General features: G+C 39.8%; 1 protein-coding gene across 8 annotated transcripts in view; it reads right to left on the bottom strand.

Annotated features, from left to right (window-relative positions):
- Positions 1-18,926, bottom strand: part of RALGAPB (Ral GTPase activating protein non-catalytic subunit beta) — a 104,197-nt gene that overhangs the window by 69,403 nt on the left and 15,868 nt on the right. For 4 of the 8 annotated variants that reach the window (XM_007521634.3, XM_060189881.1, XM_060189889.1 and 1 more), the window contains 4 exons: positions 14,318-14,533; positions 9,149-9,351; positions 5,333-5,496; positions 3,004-3,190 (listed from right to left, as the gene is read on the bottom strand). In XM_007521634.3, the coding sequence (XP_007521696.1) occupies positions 3,004-3,190; positions 5,333-5,496; positions 9,149-9,351; positions 14,318-14,503 (740 nt within the window). In that variant the 5' untranslated portion in view covers positions 14,504-14,533. Of the gene's footprint in view, positions 1-3,003; positions 3,191-5,332; positions 5,497-9,148; positions 9,352-14,317; positions 14,534-17,429; positions 17,565-18,926 lie in introns of those variants that run through there. The other 4 variants (XM_060189864.1, XM_060189900.1, XM_060189879.1 and 1 more) reach the window with 3 other exon arrangements.

Genomic DNA, 18,926 nt, shown 5'->3' with positions numbered 1-18,926 from the left:
CCTCTCCCAATCCATATAAAATAATATTGCATCTGCCGATCACAACCTAACCAACACAACGATTGCCACTTCAACATGCTTCACTTCAGACTGTGTCCGGAGACTACACGTGCAGAATGACAACCCTTCAGCTTCATTACTTGGGTGAGACCTTTCCTTTCATAGTATACTCTAATTCCATCTCAGGTGGTTCACTTTCTAACAAAGTCCCAAAACCTAGATATACACCAGTTTCTGTGAGAGAGAGCATATGTTCACACATCCGTAAACTACTGCAAAATATATACCTGAAAGCAGAAGTACACTAGAGTTTGCAGTGAGTATCCCCCTAACACTTCCTCTCCACTATTCCAAGCTTTGGGTCCATGATTGTTCAACAACTTGTTTGGCTTCGTATGTTAACTCTCTTTTCAGTCACCAGGTTCCAGATGTCATCAGGATGCCGGCCAGGCTTCCCTGGACTGAGGACCCCACCAATGTGTCCTGGAGCTCCGCTTCCCCAGAGACCCACCCTACTAGGGAAAGAGAGAGGCAGACGGGGAGTATGGACCGACCAGTCAACGTCCATGTTCAGCGGGGAAGCAATTACAGAAGCCAGACCTTGTACCTTCTGCAACCCACAATGACCCTGGGTCCATGCTCCCAGAGGGATAGAGAATGGGAAAGCTATCAGGGGAGGGGGTGGAATATGGAGAATGGGTGGTGGGAATTGTACCCCTCCTACCCTATGGTTTTGTTAATTAATACTTTCTTAAATAAAAAAAATAAAAAATAAAAAAGTAAGGAGGGGCAACCCAGGTGTCCAACAACAGATGAGTGGCTGAGCAAGCTGTGGTATGTATACACAATGGAATACTACTCAGCTGTAAAAAAATGGTGACTTCACTGTTTTCAGCCGATCTTGGATGGACCTTGAAAAATTCATGTTAAGTGAAGTAAGTCAGAACGGAAGGATGAATATGGGATGATCTCACTCTCAGACCGAAGTTAAAAAACAAGATCAGAAAAAAAAAAAAAAAAAAACACAAGTAGAACCTGAAATGGAATTGGCGTATCACAACAAAGTAAAAGACTCTGGGGTGGAAGTAAAAGACTCTGGGGTGGGTGGGTGGGCAGAATACAGGTTCAAGAAGGATGACAGAGGACCTAGTGGGGGTAGTATTATATGGGAAACTGGGGAATATTATGCATGTACAAACTATTGTATTTACTGTTGAATGTAAAACATTAATTCCCCAATAAAGAAACTTTTAAAAAATTTAAAAAAAGAAAAAAAAAGTAAGGAGGGGCCAGGCAGTGGCACACCAGATTAAGTGCACACATTATAGTGTGCAAGAACCCAAGTTCAAGTCCTTGGTCCCCACCTGCAATGGGAAAGCTTCACAAGTGGTGCAGGTATCTCTGTTTTTTCCTCTCTTCCCTCCACCTCCCCTCTCAACTTCTCTCTGTCTGTATTCAATAATAATTTTTTAATTAAAAATGTTAATAAAAATAAATAAATAAATAAATAAATAAATAAATGACAAAATAGGGGCCATGCAGTGACAAACATGGTAAAGCATTATGTTACCATTTGCAAGAACCCAGGTTCAAGTCCCCTGGTCCCCACCTGCAGGAGGAGAAGCTTCACAAGTGGTGAAACACTATCACAAATGTCTCTCTCTGTCTCTTCTTCCTTCCCTCCCTCTCTCTTAACCCCCCCTCTTCTCTGTGTTTCTGTCTCTATCCAAAATAAATTAAAGATAAAAATAAGAATTATTAGGGGCCAGGCGCACCAGGTTAAATGCACATGGTGTGAAGCACAAAGGCAGGCGCGTAAGGATCCCAGTTCAAGCCCTAGGCTCCCCACCTGTAGGGGGGCTACTTCACAAGCAGGTCTGCAGGTGTCTTGCTCTCCCCTTCTGATTCCCCTCCTCTCTTGATTTCTCTCTGTCCTATACAACAATAGAAATAACAGTAACAACAACAACAACAGCAACGACAATACAACAACAAAATGGAAAAAATGGCCAACAGAAACCGTGGATTCACAGTGTAGCCAACAAGCCCCAGCAATAACCCTGGAGGCAAAAAAATAAAGTATTGAAAAAGGAAATTATTTTTAAAAAAATAATAAATGTAGAAGAAAACTTCTGGTTATATAAAAGTATTTCTACATTGTTTAGTTTCTTAAAGTATCATTTATTTATTTATTTTATTTTAATGAGAGGGCAATACAGAGAGAAAGATACAGTGATAAAGACCAAAGCACTACTTAGCTCTAGCTTATGGTGGTACTCAGGATTGAACCTGGGACCTAGGAGCCTCAGGCATAACCATTTCTTTTGCATAACCATTATGCCATCTCCCCCAGACCCCCTAAATTACTATTCAAACCATTTACATTACTTGTAGTCATTTTTATTTATAATTTAGTTTTCTATTTATATAAATTATCCGATACATACTAATTTAAGAGTCTCATGCTCTACTGACTGAGCTAGCCGGGCTGGCCTAATATATCAACAATATATATTTTTTTTATAATTTTAATTATCTTTATTTATTTACTGGATACAGACAGAAATCGAGAGGAAGAGGGAAAGAGACAGAGAGACACCTGCAGCCCTGCTTCACCACTCGCAAAGCTTTCCCCTTGCAGGTGGGGACCAGGGGCTTGAATCCGGGTCCTTGAGCACTGTAACATGTGTGCTCAACCAGGTGCACCACCACCCAGCCCCTTCAACAATATGTTTAATGTAGTTAAATGTTGACTAGATTTTTTTAATTTAATTTAATTTTTGTTAACTTTTTTTTTCCCTTACCAGAGCACTGATCAGCTTTGGTTTATGGTGATTCACACAGGGGACTGAAACTGGGACTTCAGAGCCTCAGGCATGAGAGTCTCTTTGCATAACCATTATGTTATCTACCCCTGCTCTAGAGATAATTTTTTACAAGACAGTTGTTGGGTCAGAGCGACAGATCACCAGGTATAGGTCAAGTTCAAAGACAGTAACGTACCTTGATGTGAGTGCACAGATGACCTTGCTCCACTGCTCTACTACTGCTGGATGATGCCTCCAGTTAGCCACCATCTCCTTGGCTGTTTTCCAGTAAGGAGGTGTTGGGAAGCACCTAGTACAGGCTAATAACCAAACCTCAAAGAGAACACCAATCAACTTCTCTGCTAGACTCTCAGCAATGCCACCTTACAAGCAAAAAGAAAACATATTTTTCACATGTTTATTTTTAAAGCAGTATCTTTAATTCATAAGATTTGGGAAAGTTGGTTAAAATTTTTTTTTTCTCTTAAAAAATGTAAGTGCTAAGTTTTAAATTTCAAATAATGATTTAATAGTAAAAATAAGAAGACATCATTTGAGTTCCTAAGAGAAATCACAGATGCATCAATGTGTTACCACTTTGAAAGTCTTTAAATCACCTTATTCAGTGTTTATAGAAAAGCACATAGAGTGGAGAAAGAAAAGAATAAGTAACTCTGCTGAACTAGCAGTCAGCTTCTATACCAAGTAGTTTATACACATAATCCTTACACTAGATATTTATAATATCAATTATACCACTCAAAATTGAGAAAACGGGTTCAGGAGACTTAATTTACCCAACTTCACACAGCTAATAAGTGAAAGAATCAGAAAAAAAGAGAGAGAAAGACTGGGAGTATGGATCGACCAGTCAACGCCCATGTTCAGCGGGGAAGCAATTACAGAAGCCAGACCTTCCACCTTCTGCATCCCACAATGACCTTGGGTCCATACTCCCAGAGGGATAAAGAATAGGAAAGCTATCAGGGGAGGGGATGGGATATGGAGATCTGGTGGTGGGAATTGTGTGGAGTTGTACCCCACCCCTCCTATCCTATGGTTTTGTTAATGTCTCCTTTTTTAAATAAATAAATAATTTTTAAAAAAATATTTTATTTTATTTTATTTTTTGAGAGAGATGTAGAGAGAGAAAGACACAGAGAGAAATACCAGAGCACTGCACAGCTCTGGGTTATGGTGGTGCGGGGGATTGAACCTGGGACTTTGGAGCCTTAGGCTTGAGAGTCTCTTTGCATAACCATTATGCTATCTACCCCCAATTTAAAAAAAAAAGAATCAGAAAAAAAATACTGATGTCTTTTTACCTCCAAACTTAGTTAGAAATTACTTCATGAGTCTGAAAGCCATTGTTCAAAAGAAAGTGAGACAGAGAAGGCAGCAAAAGGTCAGATGCAATGTAAGACAAAGCCTCAACTAGAAAAATAGAGCTACTGGAACTAAAGAGAGTAACAGTGAACTTTACTTACTCTAGAATGCAAGCTTGAGGCTAATAGAAAACATTTTTAAGAAGATATATTTCAAATGAACAAAAATGAATCTTCAATAATAAACAGCTCCAGAAGAGGATGAACTGCCTACCTTGAGTTGTCACACTGAGTTCCCTGGTATGGGAAGCATGTAACAGTCAATGAATGAGCCAGTGACTGGCCACTTATTATCGATATTGCATATTATACTAGAGATTCCTATCAATATTACTTAGTTTCTTCATATACCAAAATTTTAGAAATTCTTCCTGGACATTGCCTCTGTTTGAAAGCAAAGTCACCCTAGCAAGTCTTCTGGTAAGGAGACAACACAAATGAATGAACACTAAGGGAAATGGAATTAGAATATAAACTTGTAGTCTGTGCATACAGTATTATAACATCAGAGGAGGGCTTCTAAAATATGGCCTCTAAAACTGGAGGCTTTTTAATGGATATGTAATGAATGCAATACTATCTCACTTCCAAACTGAAAAATTTAGGACTCTTTTAAGTTTCACTTACTGAAGAAAATGTCTTCTGTATTTATCAAGTAGCTTCAGACTACTTTGATAATTATTTTATAATCAGATACATTACCTGTATGCTGCAACTTAATTACTTCTTTCTGTGTTCCAACCAACTAGACCAAACAAGTCAATAATTTTATTATTATTAAATATACACTAATTCACTCAATTCCTCCCTACATTTGCAAATTAACACTGAAGGTAATAACTTCATATTATGCCTGTCTTTATATCTGAAAAAGTCAGCCTGGAACTATTGACCCTGGCTCGTCAACTATTGTGCCAAAAAAATTTTAAAGACTTTGCTTATTTATTAATGAAAAGGAGGGAGAAAGAGGAGAAGGCATGAAGCAAAGGATCAGTCTAGCCCAAACAATTCCAGGAATCAAATACATGCTTAAGAATCCAACACTTTATCCAATGCCAAAATTTAAATCTACAACTCAGAGTATGAGGTTGAACTATACTTGGAACTCAGAAATAAACTATGAAAAAATAAAAGACACACCTTGAATAGTTGGCTGGGCTAGAAGTATGTCATTGATCTGCAGAAGAAACAACAGTAAGACTTCCCAGGTTTCTCGAGCCATGATGGATGATTCCCGGGCCAATTTCTGAATGGCTCTCAAGACCTGTAAGCACAGTCGAATCTGACTGGAGCCCTGTTCCTGTCTGAAGAAGAAAGACAAATATTATTACTAATAAGCCTTGAGGACAGGCACGCAATAGTCCTTAATAGCTCAGCTCCATAACAAAATCAGCAGACCTCTTCACTTCAAAGCTACTTCCTTCCCATTATACAGCCTGTACTTAAATCTATGAAACCTTAAAGTGCTCTTTAGAGAGAGGGGGGAGAGTACAACTATGTTAGTTTCCCTTCTGGATTTTTTATATCTAAAATGAGTTTGCAACCTAACAGGTAATCAATAGTTTCTGTTGAATGAATGAATAAATGCCCACACCAACTCCTGATGCTCACACAGAAGCTAAATGATTTTTGTATTCCTTTAAAGGATATGGACAGCATATTAAGCAAAGAGATCCAAAGAGCTAACAGACATACGAAAAAATGTTCAAAGTCACTGGTTAACACAGAAATGCTAATAAAGACAACAATGGAAACTACTTTACTCCTGTAAGAATGTCATGCATCAGGAGTCGGGTGGTAGTGCAGCGGGTTAAGCACATGTGGTGCAAAGCGCAAGGACTGGCATGAGTATCCCGGTTCAAGCCCCCGGCTCCCCACCTGCAGGGGAGTCACTTCACAGGTGTCTTTCTCTCCACATCTCTCTCTTCCCCTCCTCTCTCAATTCCTCTCTGTCCTATCCAACAAGGGCAACAAAAAGGAATAAATAAATAAATAAATAGAAAAATTTTAAAAAACAAGATACCAAAAAAAAAAGAAAAACAATGTCATACATCAGAAAGGACAACAAATATTGGGAAGTTGTGGGGGTAAAGGAACCTTCCTGCACTGCTGGTAGGAATGTTAATTGGTCCAATCCTTGTTGAAAGCAGTCTGGAGAACTCTCAGAAGGCTAGAAATGGACCTACCCTAGGACTCAGCAATTCCTCTCCTAGGGATATATCCTAAGGAACCCAACACACCATCCAGAGAGATCTGTGCACACCTATGTTCATAGCAGCACAACTTGTAATAGCCCAAACCTGAAAACAATCCAGGTGTCTGACAACAGATAAATGGCTAAAAAAAAGTTGTGGTATATATACACAATGAAATACTACTACTCAGCTGTTAAGAATGATGAAGTCACCTTCTTCACCTCATCTAGATGGAGCTTGAAGAAATAATGTTAAATAAGATAAGTCAAAAAGAGAAGGATGAATACAGGATGATCTCACTTGTAGACAGAAAAGAAAGGGGAAGCAAAAGGAACACTTGGACTGGGTTTGGTGTGTTGCACTAAAGCATAGGACTCTGGGGTAGAGACAGGCGTGGTTTTGAGGTCCTGGTACATGATGGAAAACCACCTAAGTTGGGGATGAGAGTGTTTTCTAGACATCTATCATGGTAAGATGAAAAATTTTACCCATGTGTCAACAACTGTACTGTAAACCATTAACCCAGTAAAATGATAGTTTAAATGTGCAGTCATGAAAATTTTGCATGTGATGTCAGCATACTCACAAGACCCTTTAGAGCTCTGGTTGTCTGCTAGAAAAAAAAACTGTGGACCCAATGGAATACCCAACAGGTTGCCCTAACTGAAGAGATATGCAGGCAACTGCCTCAGAGATGGGTTCTTGCTACTACTATTCTAATAAAAAATAAATATTTTTTAAAAGGGCAGTTTAACCCAAGATAAAGGTTTCTAACATTCCTTAGATATCCAAGGGCAAACAACAGTTTTACAACTCCTTTTCTAGAGCAGAGGACCTTTTTTTCCCCCAAGTGAGAATACAAGAAATCAAAGTGTTGGAAAAAGGATTGAAGAAAAACACTAAAGTCCAAGCCTTAACTCTTAAACCTAGTTTCCAGGAGCAGGGCAGTGGGGTACCCGGTTAAGCACAAAGAGCACCAGGCACAAGGACACAGGGTTTGAGCCCCTGCTATCCACCTGTAGCAGGGACACTTCATGGATAGTGAAGCAGCCTGCGGATGTCTTTCTCTTCCCCTATCACCCTCTCTCAATTTCTCTCTGTCCTGTTGAATAAAATAGAGAAAAAAAGAACTAGGCTAGGGGTGAGATCATTTTGGAGAAAACAGAGAAATTTTACACATGTACCAACAACTGTATTTACTGTAAACCATTAACCCCCAATAAAATAAAATAAAAAAACACCTTACATACCAATTTAGAAGGATCTATTATAAACAATATACTAAATACTACAGAATATTTCCTATTACTATTTCCATTTGAAATTATTAAGTACAAGCAGCAGTAACCTATTTTATACCTGAAGTATTATCAGTATTGCATCAGACACTATGGAAGCCCAAAATGCATGAACTCAGTTTCTGTCCTCAAGTTGGTTAAGCAGGGAAAGTTGATATACACATTGATAAGAGACAAGCAACAAAATTTAAGAGTGGCATAGGAGTGTCATACAGATTCAAAGATAGTATGATCTCTAGGCCTGGAAGGTCAAGTAAAGCTTCTATTTACAAGGCAGAATTTAAGATGTACCAATAAGAATGAGAGGTCCCAAGTTCAACCCCCACCCCCAGCACAAATATAAACCAGAAATAAACTGTGTTCTGGTGAAAATGAGTAGATAGAGAAAAAAATAAAGAAGGATGGAAAGAAAGAGAAGTTAGACAAAATAACAGGTAATGATGGGAAAGATCTTGTAGGAGTAAGGGAAATAAGTCTGACCATATCTATAACTATAGCAGCTAACCTGGTAAGGGGCCACTTGATCCTACCAAGGGATGGTGTGTGGGTGTGGGTATGGAGGTGTGGGTGTGTAGGCGCGCACACATGCCAGCCAGCCAGCCAGAGCAAGTTGTTAAGAGTAATCTTTGGCTTCACTGTGTACAATAACACCATCCCCGAGACTTTTAGAATTCTTTTTACCAGAGCATTGCTCAGCTCTAGCTTATGGTGGTACTGGGGTTTGAACCTAGAACTTCAGAGCCTCAGCCATAAAGACTTTTTGTATAACCACCACACTACCTCCCTGACCCAAGACTTTTTCATTCTTCATATTCTAGACAGACACAGAAAGAGAGAGAACATTTTTATGCCTGAGGCACCAGAGGTCCCAAGTTCAATCCCCAACCCCAGCACCACCATAAACCGGAAATAAGCTGTGTTCTGGTGAAAATGAATGGATAGAGGGAGAAATAAAGAAGGATGGAAGGAAGGAAAGATAAAAAGGAAGAAAGTGAGAACAGAGACAGAGGGACTACAATATTATTCTATCATTTGTGTAGCTTACTCTAGTGCCATGATGCTCCCCTGTGCTAAGGCTGCACCCAACTGGGTAAGCTGTCTCCTAGAACCCTGAAAGATATATTTCACTGTAGAAAATTAAGTGTCCTTAGCTTAAGGATAGACAAAAATTATGACAGGCAAAAGTATGTTTTTTCTGAGGAAGAGATCACAGACTTTAGTATTTAGTAGCTATTAGATCTCAGAAATACAGTCTTTAAAATGAACATACATTTGTTTTAAAAAAAAATCCTAGGAGCATTATATAAGTCTACCTCCACTATCTTTTGTACAGTTTTTAATTCAATAAGTATTGTTTAAAGGAGTACGAAAATCAGCTCCTAAATACAATGAAATAACATTTATTTCACTATGATCCTGAATATTTCACTATGATCCTAACAATATAGATGGGTATAACTTACCTCGGTACAAAAAGATTTTGCAGGTGTTTTAGTATACTTTGAACATAGTGATTAGGTTCTTTAATAACTGGCAAAGGAATAGAATCTTTCGGCAACACTAAAGCCATAATCCAGTCTGTATATACATCAACACAGTATTTTACAGTCTCTCCATCCAATGGAAGGGTCAGACCATAACAAATTACTTCCATAGTCCATTTTACCTAAACAAAAGAAAGTACATGTATAAAATTATCAAAATTATCAATAGACTGATTTAAAATCCTAACCTCAAGAGGCCTAGGACAGATTCTATCCTAGAGTTTCTGGAGGAAGCGTGACCCTGTCTATACCTTGTTTCTGGATCTTGATTTCTGTCCTTTAAAATCATGAGAGAATAAAGTCTAATTGTCTGACTTTTTTAAAGTGGCAAACTTTTTTAATTTTTTTATTCATTTTAATATGTAAACATTTAATATATATATAAAATGTTTTATTTCTACATATGTCCATATATATATGGAGAGAGATACAGGGAGAGAGAGGAGCCCAGACCACTGGTTAGCTCTGGCTGATGGTACAGGGATGGAACCTTGGACCTCAGAGTCTCAAGCAAGAAAGTCTATGTTGTCTTCCCAGCCCCTGAAGTGTCCTTCCTTCCTTCTTTTTTTCTTTCCTGCCTTCTTTTTTTATTGGGAGGCTAATGGTTTACAGTTCAGTTATTGGCACATGGGTACAATTTTTCATCTTCCCATGACAGGTGTCTGTAAAACACTCTCACCACCTAACTAGGTCCTCTTCTACCATCATGTACCAGAACCTCAAAGCCACCCCTCCTCTAACACTTCTCTCTGTCCTCCTTGCGCAGAGTACTTTGGTTTGGTGTAATTAAGTCTTAATCTTTTAAATTACAAAAAAATGTTGATTTTTGTTTGTTTGTTTGTTTGTTTTCCCAGCCAGGGGTTATCACTGGGATCTAGTTCCTGCACAGCTCTGCTGTTCCCAGTGGGCATATATTTTTCTCAAACATAGGATGAGAGACAGGTAGAAACAGAGAAGGAGAGAGAGATAAAAGAAAAGGAGAGATATCACAATGCTCTGCAGGCATACCTATGTGGTGAATGCACAAGCCCAGGTCGCTGCACATGACAGTTATGTACAGAGCTCTCAGCAGATAAACCACCTCCTGGCCTCTGCCAAAACTTCCTTAACTGACAGAACATTCAACTCAAATAGGGACCAGATTAATTCAGAAGTACACATTATCTATTTACAAGACATAGACAGCATTTCCTAAGCAAGATTTAAAGAGAAAATTATTTCTCAATGTCAAGTCTATGTTGATTTTTACAATTTAGATATTATTGTCTGTGAAATAAAAAGTACAGGTTATCTTAATTTTCTATAGACTGGAGACAGAAAGCTTTAGATATTTTTCTCTTGCTTACAACTATGTGTCACCTAGGAAATTATATATATATATATAGTTATTGTACATACTATGAAACAACAAACTACAGAAAGGAAAATGAACCGCTTAACTCATTTATTTTATGACTATTTTCCCTGTCAAGAGGCTACTTATTTCTCTCTTTTTCCTTCCCTCCAGGGTTATCACTGGGGTTTGGTGCCTTCACTATGAATCTACTGCTACTGTGGCCATTTTTATTTCCAATTTTTTTTGTGTGTGTGTGTTATAGGACAGAGAGAAGCTGAGAGAGGAGGGGGAGATAGAGGTGAGAGTAAGAGAGAGACACCTGCAGACCTGCTTCACCACTTGCAAAGCAACCCCCTGTAGTTGGGGAGTGGAGGGCTCCAAACAGGATCCTTGTGCAGGTCCTTGTGCTTTGTACTATGAGCGCTTAACCCAGTGCGCCACCGCCCAGCCCCCTATTTATTTCTCAATATATCAGTTTATTGAGGACTTACTAAATTACAAGACTGGTTGTCAAAGGAGTACATTTCCACATATCCCCAAAATAGGTGCCAGCACACCTCACCCACCACAAAGCTGTCATCTCTCTCCACTGGAGGGCACTGGTCCTAACATCTTCCCCCACCACCACCTCTCACCCCCCACCCCTGCCAGCTTCTCTTCTGTGTCCTTAGATCTGCTGAAATAGACCATAATTTATTAAAGTTTCTCCCCTCTATATTCTCCTCCATTGTTTTTCTTAAGTCCTACCTATAAATGAGATCAACAAAATTTGTTTCTAATGGAAAGATAAGGGCTAGAGAAACAGTATAATAGTTATGTAAAAAAAACTTTCACGCCTGAGGCTCCAACACCCCAGGTTCAATCACCAGCACCACATAAGCCAGAGCTAAGCAGTGCTCTGATCTTTCTGTAGCTCTCACTCGTTAAAATACAATAAACTATTAAAAAGAAGAAGAAGAAGAAAAGGAAAAGGTGAGAAGAGCAGCTGAGTAAGAACAAAGAAATTAACTGGTAGCTCAGTGGGTTAAGCACACTGCAAAGCACAAGGACTGGTGTAAGGATCCAGTTCAAGCTCCCGGCTCCCCACCTGCAGGGTAGTCCTTTCACAGGCAGTGAAGCAGGTCTGCAGGTGTCTGTCTTTCTCTCCTTCTCTGTCTTCCCCTCCTCTCTCCATTTCTCCTGACCCAACTGAATCACATTGTCTGGGCTCAAAGAACTTGCCTAAGACACTGCTGAACCACTACCTGCAGTCCTGCAGTCAGGAAGGATGAGTAAAGTACAAAGGAAAAAAAAAAAAAAGGAAATAGCCCAATCTGCATCAAGAGAATGAACTATTGAAACTGATATACTCCAAATATGTTAGACTGGAAAGTTGAAATAAATTCCAGGAAAATTTCTGGGACAAACTACTAAGCAGATGACCAGTAAGCACTTGTAAAAAGTAAGAATGGCCACTGGGAACCAGAGTGCTGAAAAATAACAAGTCATGGCAGAAGAAATGAAAAAAAAATTCACTTCTTCATTAACAGGATTAATATAAACACAGCTGATAATTGTATAATCCTTGTAGTTTATGAAGTACTTTCATAAATATCATCTAACCGTCAAAATAGTCCTGTGTAAGAGCTAAGGAGATAGCTAATAGATATGCAAAAAGACTTTCATGCCTGAAACTCCAAAGTCACAAGTTCAATCCCCAGCACCACCATAAGCCAGAGCTGAGGAGTGCTCTAATAAAAAAATTAATGAATTATCCTGTTTAAAGAACCAGAAAGACAGCTCACTTGGTAAGACACCTGCCTTGCCATGCACATGACCCAGGTCCAAGTGTCCACTAAGCCACGTGAGAGTACTACAGAATAGGAGACACTTCAGTGCTGCTGTGTCTCTGCTGTCTGTGCCTCTATCTCTCTCTCTCTTTTTTAATATCTCTATATATATAACCTGAAAAAGTTACCCATGAGTAGTGAGGTTCCAGCACTTAAAAAGTAATAATAATGGGAACCAGGTGGTGATGCACCTGGATGAATGCACAAATCATAGTGCACAAGGACCCAAGTTCAAAGCCCTGGTCCCCACCTACAGGGGAGAAACTTCTCAAGTGGTGAAGAAGTACTGCGGGTATCTCTTTTCTTCTCTACCTCCCCCCTTCTCAATTTCTCTCTGTCTCCATCCAAAATAAATTAATAAAATATTTAATAGTAATAATAATAATCCCATGTAAATAAAATATTTAATAATAATAAATAAATAATAATCCTGCGTAAGAGAGTAAAACAGCCTCACTTACAGACAAGAAAATGAGCTTAGCAAAATTAAGCAATTTAGTCCTAGTCACTGCTAGAAAAGGTAAAGCTAAAACCTGAACCCTGATCTTCCAATTGGAAATGTGAAGCTATTCTCCTCACACCATTAACAATTCTCTAACAAAGAAGGGGCCAGGTGATGGTAACTAGTTGAGCGCACACATGACATACCATGTGCAAAGACAGTCCCTACATGCAAAGGCAAGGCTTCATAAGCAGTGAAGCAGGACTGCAGGTGTCTCTCTCTCCTTCTATCTGCCACTTCCCTATTTTTCTCTCAATCCAAAAGTTTTTAAAATTTTATTTTTTAGGGAGTCAGGCGGTAGCACAGTGGGTTAAGTGCAGATGGCACGAAGCACAAAGACCAGCATAAGGATCCCAGTTCAAGCCTCTTTCCATTTCTCTCTGTCCTATCCAATAAAAATGACATCAATAACAATAATAATAACCACAACAATAAAACAACCAGGGCAACAAAAGGGGGAAAAAATAGCCTCCAGGAGAAGTGAATTTGTGGTGTAGGCACCTAGCCCCAGCAATAACCCTGGAGGCAAATATATATATATATATTATTTTTTAAGTTTCTCTAGCAAAGGCTTTGGTGAGAAGTTTGGTCATACTAGCAGGCTTCTGTATCATTCTAAGAACCCCTTCATGAATTTTTGCTAGCAACTTAACATCAGCAGAGTCCCCTGAATCCAAGTGCAGAGAACAAGCTCTAGGCCACACTAAGAGCTCTTACCCAAAGGGGGCTGGGTGGTGGCACACACGCTTGAGTGCATATATTACTATGCGTAAGTACCCAGATTCAAGCCCCAGCTCCCCACCTGCAGGGGGAGAACTTTGCTAGCAGTGAAGCAGTGCTGTCTCTTTTTCTCTCTATCTCTCCCTCCATCTCAACTTCTATCACTATCAAACAAATAAAATATATATTTTTAAGTATATTTTTAAAAAGCTCTTATCCTTAGCAATAGCAAACAAACCAATTCCAACCACTTCCATTCATAGTCTTAGTTACTGTGGAGCATCTTATACCTGAAGTGAGGTGAGCAGGCATATAGAGAGACAGGAGAACTCAAGCTGGAGGACATTACACAATAGGTCTTCAAACACAGACCATCTAGAAGTAGAAATGAAAACCTCCCAAACACCTCTGAATGGAAATCTGAAGACCAAGCCTATAGTTTAGGGTAAAGGGCTGAAGTTTGTCTCAGACAAATAGCCCAAGTAGAAAATTAGGTCTGAGTAGCAGCAAGTCCAGGAGGACAATGTTACAACCTGTTTCTTATAACCCCCAGAAACTCTGAGGTCCTATCTTCAACCCAGCTAAGGTCAAAAATGAGATATCCCACTACACTGATCAGAAACACATTAAAAGCATGACACTAACTAAATTCTTTGGTAACATATTTTTATAAAGAGGAGTGAAAATGAAGAAACACTTACTTCTTTGTCAGTCTTTAATAAACTCTCACTGCCAGCCACTGAAGGGGTACCTAAGGCCTGCCCAAGGGGATGGACCACTGCATTTGCCACCTCTCGTCCAACACTCTCTGGATAGCTGTGCAGCACACTGGTGTGGCCCTGATCATTCTGGATCACCAAATGCAGCGACCTCCACTCAGAGTACATCGTGCCGCTAAAGGACTATCCAAATGGCACCTGAAAGACAAAACAGAATTGTGTGTCAAGTTATAGGTTTGAAATTAAGAGATAAAAATACAGATTTTCTCTATACAGCAAGATAAAGAAGCTGCAAACAACTGCTTCAAAAGGGACATACACACAAAAAGAAAAACACCTAAATGTTCTGAGATATCCTAAAATAAAATAGCCTTGTGTTAAGATCAAGCAGAAAGGAACTCTTTGAGCACCTCTTCAAAGAATACCTCTCAGAAGGGGGAGGGGATGGGATGCGGATTTCTGGCGGTGGGAATTGTGTGGAATTGTGCCCCTTTTATCCTATGGTTTTGTCGGTGTTTCCTTTTTATAAATAAAAAATAAAATAAAATAAAAAAAAGAATACCTCTCAGAAGCCCGAGCCCAGAGTGAGGCCCAGGAGGTGGACCAGTGGATAAAATAGTGGGCTCTGGTGTATGAAGTCCTGAGTTTGAGTCCCAGTGTTGCATAATAACCAAAGCCAGAATGATGCTTTGGTTCTCTCTCTCCTCTCCTCTCTTTCACTAATAAAAAAAATTAAAAGCCACACAGAAGGGGCAGATGATCATTACCAGGAAACTAAAATTATTACATTTGGTGTACTCATAGCATTAGAGAATTCGTCTCCTCCTTTTAAAACAGAAAAGGTAGAAAAATGAAGCTCTGTAATGAAAGACAAAGGAAACATTTACTTTAAGAACCAGTGCTATCAGCCAAAAGTTTTCAAGAATCCACTACATGTTAGAATACTCCTGCAATTTCCCACCAATGTCCTTAATTAGACATAAATTCTTTTGCGAGTAAGTTATTCCTACAGCAGTGGCACATAAATTTATGATAGTGGAACAGTGGAATACATATTAAGAGTTACCACTTATGGGACATTAATAATAAGTATTATTATTATTACTATTATTATTATTGTTACTATTTTGCCTCCAGGGTTGGCTATCACTGGGATACTACGAATGCACTGCTCCTGGTGGATTGTTCCCTGTTTTATTGGATAAGACAGAGAGAAATTGAAAGGGGAGGGGAAGACAGAAAGGGGGAGAGAAAGACAGGCATATATCTGCAAACCTGCTTCACCGCTTGTGAAGCGACCCCCCTGAAGGTAGGGAGCTATGGGCTCGAATCGAGATCCTTGTGCTTCATATTATGTGTGCTTAACCTGGTGTAACCCCACCCAACCCCCACAAATATTAAGTGTTATCCCTATTTCACAGATGTGGAGGGAAAAAAAAAACTGGGGCCAGGTGGTGGCACACCTGGTTGAATGTACATGTTAAACTGCACAAGAACCCAGGTTCAATCCCCTGGTCCCAACCTGCAGGGTGAAAGCTTTTCAAGTGGTGAAGCGGAGCTGCAGGTGTCTCTGTCTCTCTCCCTACCACCCCCTTCCTATTCAATTTCTGTCTCTATCCAATAAATAAATTAAAAAAAATTTTTTTAAAAGAAGTCTGCTTCCAACCTGAGACTTCAGATGTATGACACAGGAGAGCTAGGTTTTGAACCCACCTGTGTTAGGGTCTAGGGATCAGCTCTTAACCATGGTATGTACGGCCTATCCCTATCCTATAAATTCTGCTTCTCCCTATGCTGTGTATTCTCCATGAAATGATACTGCCTACCGTATGAGAACATTTAGCCACAGAAAATACAGCTATATAAATGCAATGTAAATAATACAATAATCAATGATACAAACAGAAGTAAGTCAAATATGGTCAGGTCTTCCCAACTCATTATTAACTATTGTTTTCTATATGTTCTACAAACTGCCCAGTCAACAGAGTTTAAGCAAAATATATGAATACACTTCTGTTAAAAAAGTTCTCTCTTCACAAGTCGAACCTGAAATGCAATTGGAGTATTACACCAAAGTAAAAGACTCTGGGGTGGGTGGGTGGGTGGGGAGAATACAGGTCCATGAAAAATGATGAACGAAATAGTGGGGGTTGTATTGTTAAATGGGAATCTGGGGAATGTTATGCATGTACAAACTATTGTATTTACTGTTGAATGTAAAGCATTAATTCCCCAATAAAGAAATAAATTATTTAAAAAAAAAAAAAAAAGAGCACATGGTACAAAAGAAAAAAAAAAAGTTCTCTCTTGGGCAGAGGGTAGATAGCATAATGGTTATGCAAACAGACTCTCATGCCTGAGGCTCCAAAATCCCAGATTCAATCCCCTGCACCACCATAAACCAGAGCTGAACAGTGCTCTGGTTAAAAAAAAAAAAAAAAAAAAGTTCTCTCTCGTGGTCCAGGAGATGGCGTAGTGGATAAAACACTGGACTCTCAAGCATGAAGTCCTGAGTTCAATCCCTGGCAGCAGATGTACCAGAGTGATGTCTGGTTCTTTCTCCTCCTATCTTTCTCATTAATAAATAAATAAAATCTTTAGGAAAAATAAAGTTATCTCTCGTGGTCCAGGAGGTGGTGCAGTGGTTAAGGAAGTAGATTCTCAAGCATGAGGTCCTGAGTTCAATCCTCGGCAGCACATGTACCAGAGTGATGTCTGGCTCTTTCTCTCCTCCTATCTTTCTCATTAATAAGTAAAATCTTTTTAAAAGAAAGTTCTCTCTCAAGTCAATTTTTCTTCATACTGGGAAGGGATTAACATTCTTCCGTTATCTTTAAAAACTTCATTCCTGGAAGCAGGGTGGTGATGCACCTGGTTATGATGCAAAAGTATCCAGTTTTAACTCATCAATCTTCTTCCAATTAGTACTAATCCTCTTATTGGATGCATAGTATTTCATGGCATAATTTACTCAACCAATCTCCTAATGATGTGCATTTCATTTTTCTTTCTGTCATCAAGAAATAAAATATAGACAGAAACAGAGAGGAAAGAGGGCGACAGAGAGAAAAGAGGGCAACAGAGAGCACACCTGCAACAGTGCTTCACTGTTCATGAAGCTTCTCCTTGCAGGTGGGGACCAGGGGCTCGAATCCAAGTCCTCATACATGGTAAGGTATACATGTGTGCACTGTACTGGGTGAGTCACCACACAGCCCCTTCTAATCTGAAAGAGAGACAGACATAGAGATAGATTAAGAGATACGGGGGTTGGGGGGATACTCCATATCAATGCTCAGTTCTAGCATATGGTGGTGCTAGGGAATGAAACTTTTAACATCTGGGTGCATAACCAGGCACTATCTATGTAGTACCTATATTCTGTTTTCATTAATTTTCAATAGAGGCAGACAGAGAATGAAAGAGACCATAGCATTAAAGCTTCCTTTGATGCCCCAGGGGGCTTGGAGTTAAACCTTGGTCACACACAAGGCAAAGCAGCACACAATCCAACAGAGCTATTTCACTGGCCCTTTGAATGGTTTTAAAATCAACAGTCCTTGCTGTATTACTTCCCTCCAAGAAACTAGAATAGCTTCCTTTTACATTAGGAATGAATGAGAGTCTTTCAATTCTCACATATTCCACTATCTCCTGCTAGGAAAACTGGTTTATTATTTACTAAAACTGGTCAGTTTAGCAGGGGCCTGGTACTGGCACACCTAGCTGAGTGCACGTGGCAGTGTGCAAGGACTTAGTTAGGTTCAAGCCCCTAGCCTCCTCCTCTAGGGAAGAAGCTTCATGAGTAGTGAAGCTGTGCTGCAGATGTCTTTCTCTCTATAACACCCCTCCCCTTTTTTAACTTATCTGTCACTATCCAATAAATAATGTATTAAAAAGTAAAATAAGGGGGCTGGGTAGTGGCGCAGCAGGTTGGACGCACATGGTGCAAAGCACAAGGACCAGAGTAAGGATCCCAGATGGTTTGAGTCCCTGGCTCCCCACCTACGGGGGTGTCGCTTCACAGACGGTGAGGCAGGTCTACAGGTGTCTTATCGTTCTCTCCCCGTCTTTCTCTCCTCTCTTGATCTCCCTCTGTCCTATCCAACAGCAACAACAGCAATAACAATGATGGCAACAAGGGCAACAAAAGGGAAAAAAGTGGCCTCCAGGAGCAGTGGATTCTAAGTGCAGGCACCGAGTCCCAGCGATAACCCTGGAGGCGAAAAGGAAGAGGAAAAGAGAAAAGAAAAGAAAAGAAAAGAAAAGAAGAGAAAAGAGAAAGGGAAAGGGAAAGGGAAAGGGAAAGGGAAAGGGAAAGGGAAAGGGAAAGGGAAAGGGAAAGGGAAGAGAAAAAAAGAATGGGAATCAGGCGGTAGGGCAGCGGGTTAAGCGCAGGTGGTGCAAAGCACAAGGACCCGAGTAAGGATCCAGGTTCAAGCCTCCGGCTCCCCACCTGCAGGGGAGTCGCTTCACAAGCGGTGAAGCAGGTCTGCAGGTGTCTATCTTTCTCTCCCCATCTTCCCCTCCTCTCTCCATTTCTCGCTGTCCTATCCAACAACGACATCAATAACAACAATAGTAACTA

Source organism: Erinaceus europaeus, chromosome 1 (assembly GCF_950295315.1).
Source record: "Erinaceus europaeus chromosome 1, mEriEur2.1, whole genome shotgun sequence".
Taxonomy (NCBI): Eukaryota; Metazoa; Chordata; class Mammalia; order Eulipotyphla; family Erinaceidae; genus Erinaceus; species Erinaceus europaeus.
This window is presented reverse-complemented; position numbering and strand designations above follow the sequence as displayed.